General features: G+C 46.5%; 1 protein-coding gene across 3 annotated transcripts in view; it reads right to left on the minus strand.

The window, feature by feature from the left end:
• Window positions 1–15,564, minus strand: part of LOC108928922 (receptor tyrosine-protein kinase erbB-4-like) — a 128,747-nt gene that overhangs the window by 66,263 nt on the left and 46,920 nt on the right. For all 3 annotated transcript variants that reach the window (XR_003798136.1, XM_029257866.1, XM_029257865.1), the window contains exons 3-7: window positions 8,615–8,746; window positions 4,318–4,383; window positions 3,031–3,149; window positions 2,131–2,272; window positions 191–304 (exon numbers count right to left, since the gene is read on the minus strand). Coding sequence is in view for 2 of the 3 variants with exons in the window: in XM_029257866.1 (XP_029113699.1) it covers window positions 191–304; window positions 2,131–2,272; window positions 3,031–3,149; window positions 4,318–4,383; window positions 8,615–8,746 (573 nt within the window). In the remaining variant the exon portion in view is untranslated. The remainder of the gene's footprint in view (window positions 1–190; window positions 305–2,130; window positions 2,273–3,030; window positions 3,150–4,317; window positions 4,384–8,614; window positions 8,747–15,564) is intronic.

The raw sequence follows: 15,564 nt of genomic DNA on the forward strand, positions 1-15,564 counted from the left end.
CAGGGTAAATACCTTGATCAAGGGTAGTGGAGCAGGAATGGGATTTGAACCCACGCCCTTCAGTTCCAATGGGACAGCCCTAACTACTACAGAATCACCAACACTGCGGTCATCCACTCGGATCCTCCCCTTCACCCCCGACAGGTACAGCAAAGGGGGGGGGGGGGGGGGACTCAGACGCTGGACGCACCTTTAGGGCAGATGTCAGTGCAGGGGATGCACAGTTTGATGTGTTTCTCCTCCACCTCCATTTTGTTGCTGGGGCAGGCACGCACGCAGGAGCTGTGGTCCACCACAAAGTTGTCTGGAATGTGGCACAAACACAGTTACTGTGCCTGGATGCGGTACATTACCCCTCGTGGGACTGTATGCTTGTGCAATTGAACTGTAGGAGCTGATGTCTATCTATCTATCTATGGAAGTCATTTAAAAATAGCCTTTATACAAAGTAAAAATGCCAACTTTTGTTAAAGAAACTTTGAGAGTGAGTAAGAGTGTATGAATTATTGTTTTTTTTTTTTTATTTTAAATGGAAACTGATTGACAGCATTCTGTAGGGCAAACCTGCAATTTTGGAACGAGTCAGAAACTGCTCTCATAATGGTTTTTTTTTTTTTTTCTTTCTCAAGTCCCGTCTGTAAATGTCAGCCACGTAATTATTTTATAGAGTACCGTCTTGTTTAGCGCTGCGGTGCAATTCTCAGAAAAGTGTCATTTATAAATAAATAAGTAAAAAATTGTTGAAATCATTAGAATGCTACAGTCAATTAGTTGAATCATCAGGAAACTGGGATCCGGTGTTTTATAACCTCATCTTTCCATGTCGCTCATGAGCAAAATACACACATATGTCTTTCTGACCAGACATATGCAGCCTTTACACTTCATTAGCACACACACTTCCTTTCCTTCTTATTACTGATTCATATTGCTTGGTTTTTATACTAAGCCTCTCATATTTTTTTACCCGTGTTCATAGTAGGGTCATTTTTACTGTACCACTTCAGGACAAGTGCCTTTATTAAAGGTACTGCAGTTGGAGTGGGATTTGAACCTGTGTCCTTTGATTGGAAGGTGATGGTCCCCTGCTGTGCCTTAGGTCCGAACGCCCGTGCTTCACACCACCCACTTCCACATTGCACCCTATCATTACCATTATAACCCTGCCATAAACTTCACTTCCCAGAGCAACGTACTGTAAATAGACTGTGGGGGAGTGAAAATGTGGCTGACCTGGTATGGGGGTGAGTAAAATGAACAAGAAAGAATAACAATCTGACAGCTCCTGCGGTGTAAATACGGTGGTGCGTCAGCCTGTGTGTGGACAGGGGATGCCGTAGTGCATGAAGTCAAACATTGTGTGTAACCAGCTCACAGCTATGGAATACGGTACTAACATACCGTACCTTGACACAAAACAGTAATGGTATACAGTACACAATAATGAACATGCCTATGAAACCTATTAGCTCAGCTGCCATGCGGTGTGATGAGAAATTCACTTTTTGTACATTTTTCCTCCAAAAGAGTCACTTACATTTATTCATTTTTCGCATGATTTTTCCTGAAGCAATTTACATCGTTAAACTACTTTCAGCAACTTATGTGTTCATGCAGCAGGGTACTTTTTACTGTATCAGTGCAAGGTAAGTTCTTTGCTACAAAACAGTATGGCAGAAGTTGTGATTATAACCTGGGACCTTCGAGATTTCCAAAAAATAGAAATATCTGAATGGCTTACACATACCCCCCCCCCCCCAGAGCATCCAAGCCAAACCAGGCTAGTTTTACGCACTGAAGGTCATTTCAGCAGTCTTCATTTCTGTGAACTGACAGCCAACAGGTGTCTCTCAAAACCGAGAAGATTACATCCTTCTCGTCGACATTTGTCCTGTCCCTCAAAATCGGAAAAACAACCTTCTGAGATTCATTCATAGTTGTGTACTGGCTTATCCTGGATTAACCAGGAATCTTGTACAAGCTTAGCTTCAAATACGACCCTAATGGACCCAATAGGAATGACACGGTCCTCTCCCTGCTCCTTTTTACATCATGGCAGGGTGTGGCTGGGGTCGGAGCTTAGTGGTGGGCAGGTGCTCAGGTGTGAGTGTGACCTCCGGACTCACTTACGTGGACACTTCTTGACGCAGAAGGCTCCATAGGTGTATTTGGCCTTAGGGTTGTGCTCCAGCTGGAAGGTGGTGGGGTTGTACACGAAGGGTTGGGGGCACTGGGTGACGCAGGCGCCGCTGTCATTGAAGTTGGTGCACGCCTGCGGATGGAGTGCGACAGCGAGACACTATTTTTGCGAGTGACCCCCTACAAAGATGGTCTCCGAGAACAATGACTGAAGGTGAGTCGGCAGGTCACGGAAAAGTGGACGCTGATCTGCCGTGTTATGTATGATACAGGAAACAATAACACATTTCTGGGGACTAAAGACTGAAGCACAGACAAGTATTCCTGGCTTTACAACTGGAAATTATGGAGGTGCAAATAAGATTGTAAACCAGTGATCCGAAGCATGACGATGGTGGCAGAAGTGTGATTCCAATTAAAACCCTAAAACCGAGGAAGGGTTCCGATGAGAGAAGCTGGCAAAGATCTGCTGAATTGTGACCTCAATAGAGGTGCAGTGGAAACAAGTCTAAAATGGACACAACAAACTGATAAAGCAGGTAATAAAGGCCCACGCAGGCTTTAGGCCAGCGGCTCGCTGTTAATTCTGTGTACTGAAAAGAAATGAGATTTCAGTCTTATATTCTGCACAATCACTAGCATTAGCATATTTATAACAATGCCACTGTCTAGTCACGGTCTGCATGGATACTGAAGGATGATTTAATCCAGCCAACCAACAAAAAATATGCAGATTCCCAGATACAGACGTATACGATAAAATTTGCACATTTCTATAATTGGATATGAACGTGATGCCTGTTGTCATAGAGACAGGTGTTACCGATGTGTGGTGTGGAGATGGGATAGAGCGGTTTTGTTGGGGTGTGAGGGGGTCTGGGCGGGGCTTACAAAGCAGTCGGTGTCTTTGGGGCCAGAGCAGCCTCCCGCACACTCCCGGTGGCAGCAGTCGCTGACGTAGGGCCCAAAGCAGCGGCCGTCACACTGCTCCGCACACACCGTCCGCGTCACTGCGGGGAGACGGAGAGAAAGAAACGGGGGGTGGGGGATGGGGATGCGAATGCAAGTCAGCAGCTCCCGCGCCAAGGTCAAAGGTCGTATATGAGCGACAGCTGCATGGGTGCCACCCGACCGTCCTGCCCCCCTCGTCCTCCATGTCACATGATGCACTGGCCCTTTGCGTCTTCCCTTGGCCGGCTTAGCCCTACGCTCGCCCATCGGGGACCTCCGACGCACCAGCGCGGTCTGTCTCATACGGTTTTCGCCTCTCCAGCGTGCCGTGAATCATCGCAGCGAGACGTGGGCATATGGCTCGTCGCAGGAGCCTGGCCTGCAGATGGTAGGTGCATCACAGCGAACGTATGGAATTGAGTAAACAGGCGCCGCGAGCCATTTGGAGGAGAACTGCAGGAGGCAACAGGAAGAGCTCTGGCTGCTTGAGAGTCACAGCAAATCTGAAGTGTGTGTGTGCGCTGGATGGATTTTTGGGATGTCTTTGTTCATGCCTACATATATACTGTGTGGAAGTGTGTACTGTATGTATAAATACATATACACAGGCACAGTATTGTTTTACACCATGGGATCCCAAGGGATTTAATTAAGCTTTTTTAAGACCGATTTAAAAAAAAAAAAAAAAAGTCAGACTGAAAACACATTTTCACAAATCAATTTTAAATGAAATACATTACAAATAGAAAAATTTGAGATAAATGTCATGCAGGCTTAGACATATGCATGTATACATTGTGATGTGTGTGTGTGGAGGGAGGAACAACTCAAGAAGGACTGTTGAGCACCTCTAAAAACTACAGGTTAGCAGGAGGACAGGAAGGCTGTAAGATAAGAGCCACCTCTGATCACCAAATTTCATTATTATTGTATGTGAAAATTAAATGGCCCACTTATGAGAAAATAATAATAATTTCACTCCGCAAATGACCTTTGAAAAAAGCTAAAATGCGTTAATCCTTTCGCCGGTTGTGATGTGCATAGAAATTAAATGATCTGTGGCGTAAAGCGCGATGAAAAGCCTCAAATGTGATCAGAGAGAAAGCGATTAATGGTGCGATGCAAACTGAGCTCTGTGTGTGTGTGTGTGTGTGTGTGTTACTGGTCACTGATATTGAGTGAAGCCTCAGGGGCGGGTGATGATCATTCTCCGGTGGAGACACTCACGGGTCTGGCACTGGTCCTCCCGGGGGCCCCAGCAGCGACCGTTGCAGGTCCGGTGGCATCGCAGGCCTGAGGAGGACGCAAGGACACAAGGACAGGACGTCAACGTGTCCCCTCATCTCAACAGAGCAAAAAAAGACATTACGGCTGAAAGTAACGATACTTTCCGTTAAACTGTCAGTTAAGCATATCACAGCTTCTCATGTTACAAACATACAAGTGAAGAATCGTCGAACATAAAATTTTTTATTGTATTTTCTTTACCGTTTTATGGACGGATAGATGCACGGATGATCGGATGGAAGTGTTTTTATTTATTACAGCTCTGTTTGAAGCTTTTACAGAATATACCTGGTGAAAAAGTGGTACAAATGGATGCCTGTACTATATACGTTTTATTGACTGTCGTGGTAAAGTGGTAAAAGTGACTTCGGAGTTACAAACAAAATGAGTTGCAAATGGACTTCCAGTCTCTATAGAATTTGTCATTTGAGGAACCAGTGCATTGCTCTGTGTTTCAATATGGTAATTTTACTCTTTTCCACAGCAGGGTCTTTTCTTAGATTTGATCTGCAAACTGGAGAAAACATCTGATCAAAAGAGACAACTAACTGTTTTATGAATTTACTGGTTATTCAAAGTGTCCCGAATATTTTGCTCCCACCATAATTATCCTCCTCCCTAAGCACTGCGCCACCTGCTGCCCTCTACGCTTCGGTCATCTTGAAACAATCGCAAGAAGGCGAATAGAGAGCATTCCTGTGGACGGGTATCATGCTGGCTCATATTGTGGCGTACTCTTGTTGCCATTGTTTTTTGGCATGCTGACGGCTAATTACAGGACCGCGGTCTGGTTTTGTGCCATCGGCCGCCCTGCTGGTGGGGGAGGGAATTAGGCTGGTGAACAGCCCCCCTTGGCCTCGCTCCTCGTCTAACACCCCCTTGGCCATCTGGTGCAGGTCGGCGGGGCGGCGCCGCGATGACCTCACAGTGCCAACTGGAGATGAAGGACGTGGCTGTCCTTTTCCGGCTGAGCTGCTCGGGTGAGGACGCTTGGTCACCGGCCTCCGGAACGGTCACTGAACAACCTCAACTGGGCAAAGAAAGACGAGGCCAGAACTCAACGAACTCAACAGGTGAAAGTGAAAGGTCACTGACTGATCCGGAACCATCATCACTGTCTCCTTCTGGTGCTTACACTCTCACTCTCCAGCAGCTCTCTAACAGGGAGCACCGTGCAGAGTGTGGATCCTCGATGCGGGACGGTGGCATGCCGAACCGATGCAGCCAGCAGTCACAAGGGTTAACTGGCTGTTAAACTTATCGGTCAATTATATTACATAAATCAGTGTTACGTATTAAATACATTATTTAGGAAATATTTAACATTGTCTCTGGAAAAGCATCCATGCAACCCTGTTTAAAAGAAGAAGTACAAAATCAAGCATTAAATAAAATTGAAATGCTGAAGATAGATAGATAGATAGATAGATAGATAGATAGATAGATAGATGCCCTTCACTGTTCTCTCACCTTGGGTAAGTTTAAGTGTCACACACGACCGTAACCGTACAATGACGGTCATAAACACACATTTATGCCCACAGTCGTCAACCGTGGTTTATATCCCCAACCTATTTGGCTTTCAATTCCACATTTTTTCTCCACCTTCAAGAATGTTAAGAGGTCTGAAACTTTGGTAGAGGTCAAAACATGTTGTACACTGATGACACAATTCTACACAAGGATGACGTATTCAAAAAATTTTTTATTTTCCCTAATTGTGAAAATGATCATTTCTTTTTGATTCGCAATAACCCTCTTATGGAACTGCAAATGGAGAGAAGTAAATGAACATATGAAATGCAATATTGTAAATCTTTCGGGGGGTGCTCAATGAATGCATGATTAAAATGATAAACGAGAAGGAATGTGTGCCGTGATCTCATAAGCTTTGTGTATGAATTCCTGGTTGTGTCAGCGAGAATAAAACATGCCGCAGAAACCCGTCATGGGAGCATCGGTGCCGCGGATAAACAGGCCGTCACACCACGTCACTGTCATTTGTCATGTGGGCTACATCAGAACTAATTTCACGTGTCTCCTCTTCACGGCGTCAACGTCTCCTGCAGCAGAAGTAAAGCGGAGAGTGAGGACCGTGGGGGGAACAGTGATACTGTGGTGCTTCGGAAGCTCAGCATACTGTAAATACTCATCTCAATCTCCTATTCAGACCTGAGGCCGACCCCCTCCGGGCCGCCAGACACCGCCTTTCCATCGGTAAATATTAGAACTGTAGGGAAGGAAAGAAAACCTGGGTATGAACTTCAGACTGACTAGCATACAAGGAAACTTCATTGAGAAGCTTTACACCTTTCAATGGAAAGATTTACCTGAGGACATTGCCCTTACTGTCTAGCACCCCGTCTGGGCATACATTGTACACGTGTGAGTCTCACCAAAGCAACAAACAGCTCTAGGTTTGTACTTCAAGCTAATTACAATAATTTACACAGTTATACAGCAGGGTAATTTTTCCACCACATCCATCCAGGATGAGTACCTAGATCACATTGTCTGAACCGCTTGTCCCATACGGGCTCGCGGGGAGCCTAACCCGGCAACTCAGGGCGCAAGGCCGGAGGAGGAGGGGACACACCCAGGACGGGACACCAGTCTGTCGCAAGGCACCCCCAGTGGGACTCGAACCCCAGACCCACCAGAGAACAGGACCTGGTCCAACCCCCTGCACCACTGCATCCCCCACACCTAGATCAAGGATACTGGATTTGAAATCATGGTTGAAAGCCCCAAGCCCTGAAACAGAATATATTTACATACACAGTAAAAATACAGCTAGCAAAATACCTAAATTATGAAGGCCACTCAATCACTCAACCCAAGTGCTACAAAAAAACTTATCAACAGCATTTTGATTTGTCGCAATAAAAAGCCAATTTTAGAGGTACTATTATCATTACTTTACTTGCCAAAGCAAACATGCTGCAGGAAGATATTTTTGCAGCCAATTTGCACGTAAACCAAAAACCATACGGAACAATGGGGAGGGTAGAAGAAAAACTGCCTGACAATTCAGAGAGCCAACAGCACGAAAGGCTGCATTCGAGGACCTAAATCTCAGCTCGGTTCGGCGAATCAGTCGAATCAGCTCGGTTATCAGCTAATGCTCATAACAGACGACGGGAGGCGCTGCAGCAAGCAGGAGGCACAACCGCCGGGACGTTTCAGCACTTCAGGGTCTCTTCTGAAACAAGGTACCTGATTGCACAGCTGCTGCAGAAGAGTGTCGTCCAGCCGCTAAAGTGCTGAGTGCCAGGTGACTCATCGGTGGCTACGTCAGCAGCTCTCATTAGTTACCCGAAAAACAGGACGTTAACTCCGCGGTATGTCTAATTACGTCAAGCTGCGGCCTTTGAACACGACAGCACGCAAGCTCGATTCTCAAAGAATCTTAATGAAACATTTCAAAGGAAAGCCCCCTTCTGGCATACACACCGAAAAGTTAGAGGTTCTGAATTTGAGCTGTCCCGATACCGGATGCCACATCTTCTATTTATACTTTGGACTAGCGATATTAAAAAAAAAAAAAAAACTCCAGCAGGTGCCCTCAGGCTGAGCATTGCCCCAAACAGGTTTGGTTTCTTTAGTAAAAAGCTAAAAAAAAAAAAAAAAAAAAAAAAAAAGGACTAGATATAACATTTTGACTTCACCTGAATGAAAAAAGAGTTGAAGAAAAACCCTGATAAGTAGTGCGTTCTAACCCTACAGGAGCCCTAAACCTTTAACTAACCCAAAACACAGTGTCACTGATTCGGTTCAATTACCTGTTTTTGATGGGTGATATATTACGCAAATTATGCAAATTATGCAGATTATGCAGATTAAACTCAACAATTTTTCTGAAACAAGAGGACAGTCCCAGTGTGAAGACAAAGAAACATGGGTGAGCACCATGTTTCTAGGGTGAGCACTATGAACCCCATTGGTGGAGACACTACATACAGCTCAACTCTTCGTGGGAATGCAACGCTGCTATTGGTGGGGATTTTCACATCGTTCTCTGCTATTGGTGGAGATTATTACATCCAGTGCTACTACTGGTGGTGACCCTCAGATACCGCACTGATGTTGGTGGGGTTATTTATTTTCAGGCACAACCAACATTACTATTGGTGGAGAATGTAACATCCAGTGCCGTTATTGGTTGGCATACATATATCCAGCAGTGCTATTGGTGGGAATACTCAAATCCTGCACGGCTATTGGTGGAGATACTCACATCCAACGCTGCTGTTGGTCGGCACCACCAGGAGCTCGGACCGAGGGTTCTTGACAATGTCCTGCCAGTGAATGGTGTCGGCGTGACACAGGAATTTGTTCTGGTCCACGTAAACACCTCCATTCAGGATTTCTGTGGGAGAAGGACACACCATGAGGATCGACACGATGCCACAGTTAAGGCATTATAATAACAAGGACAGTGTGCACAGGGATTTCCGCAGGACAAATAAGGGAAAAACTCAAGGTATTTGAACGATTTTGAAAATGCAATCCATCTGAGCTACTTTGAAACGCCTCTTATTTACAAATATTACATGCATGTCACCTACAACTCAGCTCTTTGAGAAGAACACGGACTCTGCACTATCAACAACAAGCATGAATTGTTTATTTCCTCCTTTCCCAAAGATGGGTAACTAAAACAAACTGATAAAAGTAATTACACTTGCAGATTGCTTTCATTGACAAATCCAGGATTTGAAACCCCCTGGCAACTGTAATAATAACATTTTGTCGCCATTTATGATTTGAGGCGAAATTTTCCAGTCAATATTATTTGTACCATGCAGTGCAGTATAACCGTAATAAAATGATCTGGGGCCAACGGGCTTCGTTGTCCCACTTGTTGACGTCTAAATGGAGCTATTATGATCAAAAAATGCACAGAATCCTGGTCAATCCTAATCTGTCCTGATGAAAAAGAAAGCGATAACAGCAGATTTACAAAATTTGAGAGCGAGATTTTCCTCCTGGTCCCTGGAAGCAGATTATGAATAATATACCGGCCACATAAGTAGGGCATTTCAACGACCAGAGGCAAGAAGAATCTGCAAATAACACCAGAAGGTCTTGATTAAACTGAGCTCCACGGACAACGGGCCGATTCTGTTTTTGTGTTCCCCTCTATACTCCAAATCCAAGACATTTCTTTCTTTAGAAATTAATTTCATATCTGACCCCCCACAGTTGGAGGATTAACCCCGCTTGCATCATGCCTCCTGAAGCACTCCAGCATGGTAGGACAGGAGTAGCATGCTGTGTGACTCAAAAGCATATGGACCAGCAGGTATACCGTCAGAGCCTGGTCCCTGGCACACCAGGAAAGAGCGTCCTGGTCATAATACAGGTGGCACGGTGGCACAGCGGCACAGCGAGTAGCGCTGCTGTCTCGCAGCGCCTGGGTGGTGCAAGAGGACATGGGTTTGATCCCCGCTCAGTCTGTGTTTAGTTTGCATGTTCTCCCTGTGTCTGTGTGGGTTTACTCCCTCAGTCCAAAGACATGCTGCTCTGGTGGACTGGTGACTCTAGTCACCCATAGTGTGTGAGTGACAGAGAGAGTGTGTGTGTTCCACTGATGTATGGAGTGACCCGTTGTAAGTAGTGTATCTAGGAGTGTAAGTCACCACGGTGAATTAGGTGTGTGGGCTGATGACACTACACAGAGTTCATTGGAAGTTGCTTTGGAGAAACGTGTCTGCTAAATAAATAAATGTAATGTAAATGTACATGGGCGGTTCCATGCTCTGGAGTCACGTGCTGAGCTGTGGGCGGCTGCTTCATCGCCTCTTGCCCTGCGTCTTCCTCCGACAGCCGGCCAACGTGTCGATAAACACGCTCAGTGCAGTTAAGGCACGACCCGAGAGTCTCAATCTGTGACAAGTTGGAAAGATGAATGAGCGCACAGGTATTCCCCCTCAGGGGAGTAAAGGGGGCTGCAAGCGCTGCGATGGCACAGGATCATTCCCTCGTCCAGACCAGCGCCCCTGAACCCGAGGACCTGCGTCCGCAGCCTCCCCTCCGTGATTACAACCGGCTGCTCCATCAATGTCCCTCCTGCCGCCCAGCAGAGTGAAAAAGCGCCTCTGCCCACCGTGGCCATAAAAAGCACAGCGTTGTAAAGACAGCGTGGGGTAGAGCTGGCTCCTCAAGCACAACAGTGACCGGCACGGCACCTGATGGGAAAATCACCGCGCAATGCAGTTCTGGGTTCCGGGCAGCTATGAATACGGGTGTGTAAACTGACCACTAATCGGAGGGCCCTGGGCACCTGGAAGGAAGACTACGATTAGCAGCAGCTGCTGTTGTTGGACTCGCTCGCCCTGAATAAGCCGTCACATCAAAAAAGGAGTGAGGGAATAAGCGGCCGTCACATCCTCTCCTTTGAACATTGAGGAGATTACGTCCCCCCTCTGAATTGGGAGGAATCGCTCTCAATGACAGCCTGTTGTACCGGGTGTCGAACCCGGCCGGCCGTGACAGGGGTATCCCTTTTCAGTGCACCCGTCTATATCCTGGGAAAAGCGCCAGGTCTTGAGAGCACGCTCTGGAAGGGAGGAGCATCAACGAAGGAGTTGTCCAGATGAGGAGCCCGAAGGGGCCACGTGGGATAGGGTTCGAGGAGAAAAACTGGCAACTGGGCACCGAGTCAAGGAATCGTGCAAATTGCTGCAAAACAGCCTTTAGCTCGTACAATGACCCTCTCTGGGTATCAATCGAGCTTTTGTCCAGCAGGAATGTGGAGCGGAGGCTCCTACAGGCCACTGTCCAGCAAGGCCGCAAAGTCGAGGAGCTACAGGTGGCAAAGGGCAGGCGGTGGTAACTGAGACCCGAGAGCAAACACTGGCTGGGAAAGAGCTGACCCCCAGCGGAGTGTTGGCCCAATGTGACCGAGGCTCTCTGGGGCTCGGCCTTCCTACTTCACTTGGCTTGAACTGCAGCAGACAGAGCACCTTATCAGTGTCCACAGAGTAAAACACACACACACACACACACACACACACACACACACACACACACACACACACACAGAATTCTTGGCTCTTTTTTTTAAAATTTTTTTTATTTTAACACCCAGCCAGCTCATTTGAATAAATTGCCTTAGCTTTCAGGGCTTAACAATTGCTTGGCATGTTAACACAGGAGAGCAGGTGTTTTCATAATCTTTCTTGGTTATGAATCACAGCGGTTCACTTCAGTGGAATAAAAAGTACAATAAAAAAAGGAACACAAAAAAGAACAAAAGAACCACAATGGAAATATCTGAATGCTTTTAAACAAGTTCCTCTCCGTCTCCAGGCGACACGTCGGCCTATTATCCACACTTATGGCTAATTGTAAGTGACGTGGAAACGTCCAGTGCAATTCGCTGCACTCACTTACAAACACACACACACACACACACACACACACACACACACACACACACACACACACATACACACACACACACTCAACCCGTGACCTCTTACACAGGCTGAATCAATGAGGGATAATGGGGTAGGATGGGGGGCCAGCTGATATGATGTACCCCCAGCCCTCCCCTTGCGTCAGCCTCTCCTGCGCTTTCCCAGCTCCCCGCAGATGCCCCTCGCTCCCATCCACAAGCTCCACCAGTTGTAATAAGTGCAGGTGACAGATCCCTGTGCCGCTGCTCTGTATATGTAATTACACCACTTTAAAAAGAGGATCGGCGAGGAAAGTGCTCTTAATTAGTACCTTTGGAGCGCGGGGAAGTCAATTCCAGCTATTACGGGTCCCCGAGGTGACGCGTACATCTTTAAATTATAGCGCGGATGAAGTTTTTGCAGGTTATTACAAAATAGACCGTGGGATAAATTAATGAGGAATTCATGAAAGCATAACAAATTCACTCGGGCCGTTAGAGCGAGTCTAAATTACCCCTTTGTTTTTATTTGCTGCTTGTGATGAATTGTGTTGAGTGTAAGTGATAAGAAACGTGTGCGGCGAGTGTGTGCTCTTCCTTCTGTGCGCTGACACGACGTCGCTGTAACGTTGAACAAAAGTCGTCTGATCGTGTGGCCACCAGCATTTTCATAACACAAGGGTATTACGAAATAGCCAATGAACTGCACTTTTTTTGTTTTTGTTATTATTAGATGCTCTAACGCAACTGTGATTTACTGTGATTTGCCCATTTGCACAGCAGAGTGATTTTTACTGCATCAGTTCAGGGTAAATACCTCGATCAAGGGTACCACAGCAGGAGCGGGGATTCAAACTGAAACCCGTCAAGTGCAAAGTGACAGCCCCCTTATAGCCAGAGGTTATGAGTTCCAGGCCGAATAAGGAGAGACTAGGGGTTAGGGTTTCACTTAGTTGTCCCCTTGACAATGTGCTCAGCATGCTGGGAGCTGCCAGACAGGAGGGGCAGTGGGAGGAGTCAGAGCCAAGTACAGATGGATGCTTTGCTTGGGCAGAAGCCCAGGTGACCCTGGAAGGAGAGTCCACTTGACCAGCACTGGTGGGGTTCACTGTTAAGTGGCAGCTCTCCCCCTTCAGGGTCTTGAACCAGTAACCTGTACCACAAGTTTCCTTGCTGTTTGTGATCTGTACATGCATACAAGCAGGAGCGAGGCTTAAAATGGACAGACTCACAATCTCAGCTATCCTGTTTTTACTATCCACTGAACAGGGCAAGGCTCTCTGCAGGGGGTCCCTACTCCTGAATTCCGGCTGAGCATGTCCACGGGATGCCGCCGAGTGCAAAGGCCTTGATGCTCAAGAGTATGATGAGGTTCCTCTGCTCAGCAGTGCCCATGTACCATACCTTTTATATCTATATATACACACACACACACATTTTCAGAACCGCTTGTCCCTTACGGGGTCACGGGGAACCGGAGCCTACCCGGCAACACAGGGCGTAAGGCCAGAGGGGGAAGGGGACACACCCAGGACGGGACGCCAGTCCATCACAAGGCACCCCAAGCGGGACTCGAACCCCAGACCCACCGGAGAGTAGGACTGCGGTCCAACCCACTGCGCCGCCGCACCCCTAGATCTATATATATATATATATATATATATATATATATTATATATATATATATATATTCATTTTTTTTGTTTTTATTTGTTCATTTGGCAAATTCCACCTTCCAAAAGTGACGTAAACTCATTGTAAATAGAAGTGGATCAACAACAGACAAAGAGCTTTAGACACAGACATGGGAATATCAAAGTACATCTTGTGCATCTGATCCCACCATGTTGCTGGTTCAAATCCCCCGGTTGCTCCTATAGAAGTGACATTCAAATAACAAATACACACACACACATTCAGAACCGCTTGTCCCGTACGGGGTCACGGGGAACCGGAGCCTACCCGGCAACACAGGGCGTAAGGCCGGAGGGGGACACACCCAGGACGGGACGCCAGTCCGTCGCAAGGCACCCCAAGTGGGACTCGAACCCCAGACCCACCGAAGAACAGGACCCGGTCCAACCCACTGCGCCACTGCGCCACCGCGCCCCCTCATAACAAATACATAGACAATCATTTCAGATTGTGTTGGACTCATTTATGGAGCTGTCAGGAGAGAAGTGGATATGAAGGAGATGGGTTTGAAACTCCTGTTGAATGTTGGGAGGGATTCAGTAGGTCTGAAGGACAGAGGGAGCTCATTCCACCACATAGGGGCCAAAACTGAGAACTTATGGACTTTTAATTTTGGACCCTTTGTGAGTGAGACCACCAAGCGGCCAGAGGTTGAGGAGCACAGCACCCTTGCTGGGGTTTACGCACTGAACAGGTCCTGTAGATGATGTACTCTAATTCAAGACACTTAAATACCCACATATGTACAACTTTACACACACTCAGGCATTCATATGGTAATTAACAACTATCCAAGCAAAGCTCAACAAGTCTACCCTGCAACCTGAGAGGCCAGAGATGTGACACTTAAGTCACGACTTTGTCTCTAAACTCAATAGAACACATTAATTAACAAGTCAAGAATTCCGCTGTTGCTGCTGAAGAGGCCAAGCGGTCTGAATAGTAATTAGACAACAACCAAAAACAAAAATTTGGCCCAAGTTCTCCGGTTACAATGTCATGGGCTGATAATTGTGTTGCAGAGAAAACCTCAAACCCTTGTCCAGGGATGTTACAATTTCTCAGCACTTTCCATAATCTTGTCATTTAATGGCATCACAGAGGGACTGTGTGAAATACGCAGCTATTTAAACAGTGGTTGGACAGGAAAGGCAAAAAATCCAGGTTCGAATCTCACTTAGAAACCATCTGTTCTTTGGGTAAAGAAATTCCCTTGCAGTTAAAATCCTCTCCAGTGTGACTGGTGAAGAGCTTTGAATAAAAGAGCAGATTATAGACAAAGAAACATAATGAAACTGTACTTACAGTAAAATCGAGAGTTGGGTTTCAGCGCTCTGAATCTCCCCAATGTAAATGCACTTTTTGGCTTATTTGGCCTGATATACATTTGAATCCTCATAAATGGGGCATGTAAACCTTTCATAAATCACAGCTGAAGACCATGTCCGGGTCATCCACGGAGAACTGGACAGTACGGCATCCTCAGAGCAACCACGATTTAACAATTCGAGTAAAATTACACGAAAAAACGCCTATTTTAATGCTGCCACGCTTTACAATTAAATAGGACATCGGTAGAAAATCTATTCCCTAGAACTGCCAGCTCTGTTTAATTTGTACATTCAATTTGCTTTTTGCGCCATTTTTGATCATTTCTTCACCCTGCCACCCTTCTTCTGGGGACATGGTGTAACCTTTCTGGATAAATGCAGCTCTATTTAGAAACGTCAAACCTGAAAAAGTACCAAGAATTTCCGGAGAACAGAAGTATGGACCAGCAGCCTATAATCAGCGTGTCCATGATGGATAGTGCTACCATTACACACACCGATCTGGATGTGATGCAGCGAGATAATTTTATTTCGGAGCAGGAAACGGTCATGAGAACCATGTGCAATGCATGGCCGGAGCTACAGTATGCCCTGGGAATGCCGCTCGTACGGTTGGGAGAACACACGTGATCTCTGGAGATGCACATGCCTGTACCTTAGCACATGGTTGGGACAGTCTTTTCAGAAAGACCCTGACCTGGACACCACACACAGGTCACCCCCCTAGTAAATCGGCAGTCCAACCACCACCTCACCCTT

Source organism: Scleropages formosus, chromosome 14 (genome assembly GCF_900964775.1).
Source record: "Scleropages formosus chromosome 14, fSclFor1.1, whole genome shotgun sequence".
NCBI classification, from domain to species: domain Eukaryota; kingdom Metazoa; phylum Chordata; class Actinopteri; order Osteoglossiformes; family Osteoglossidae; genus Scleropages; species Scleropages formosus.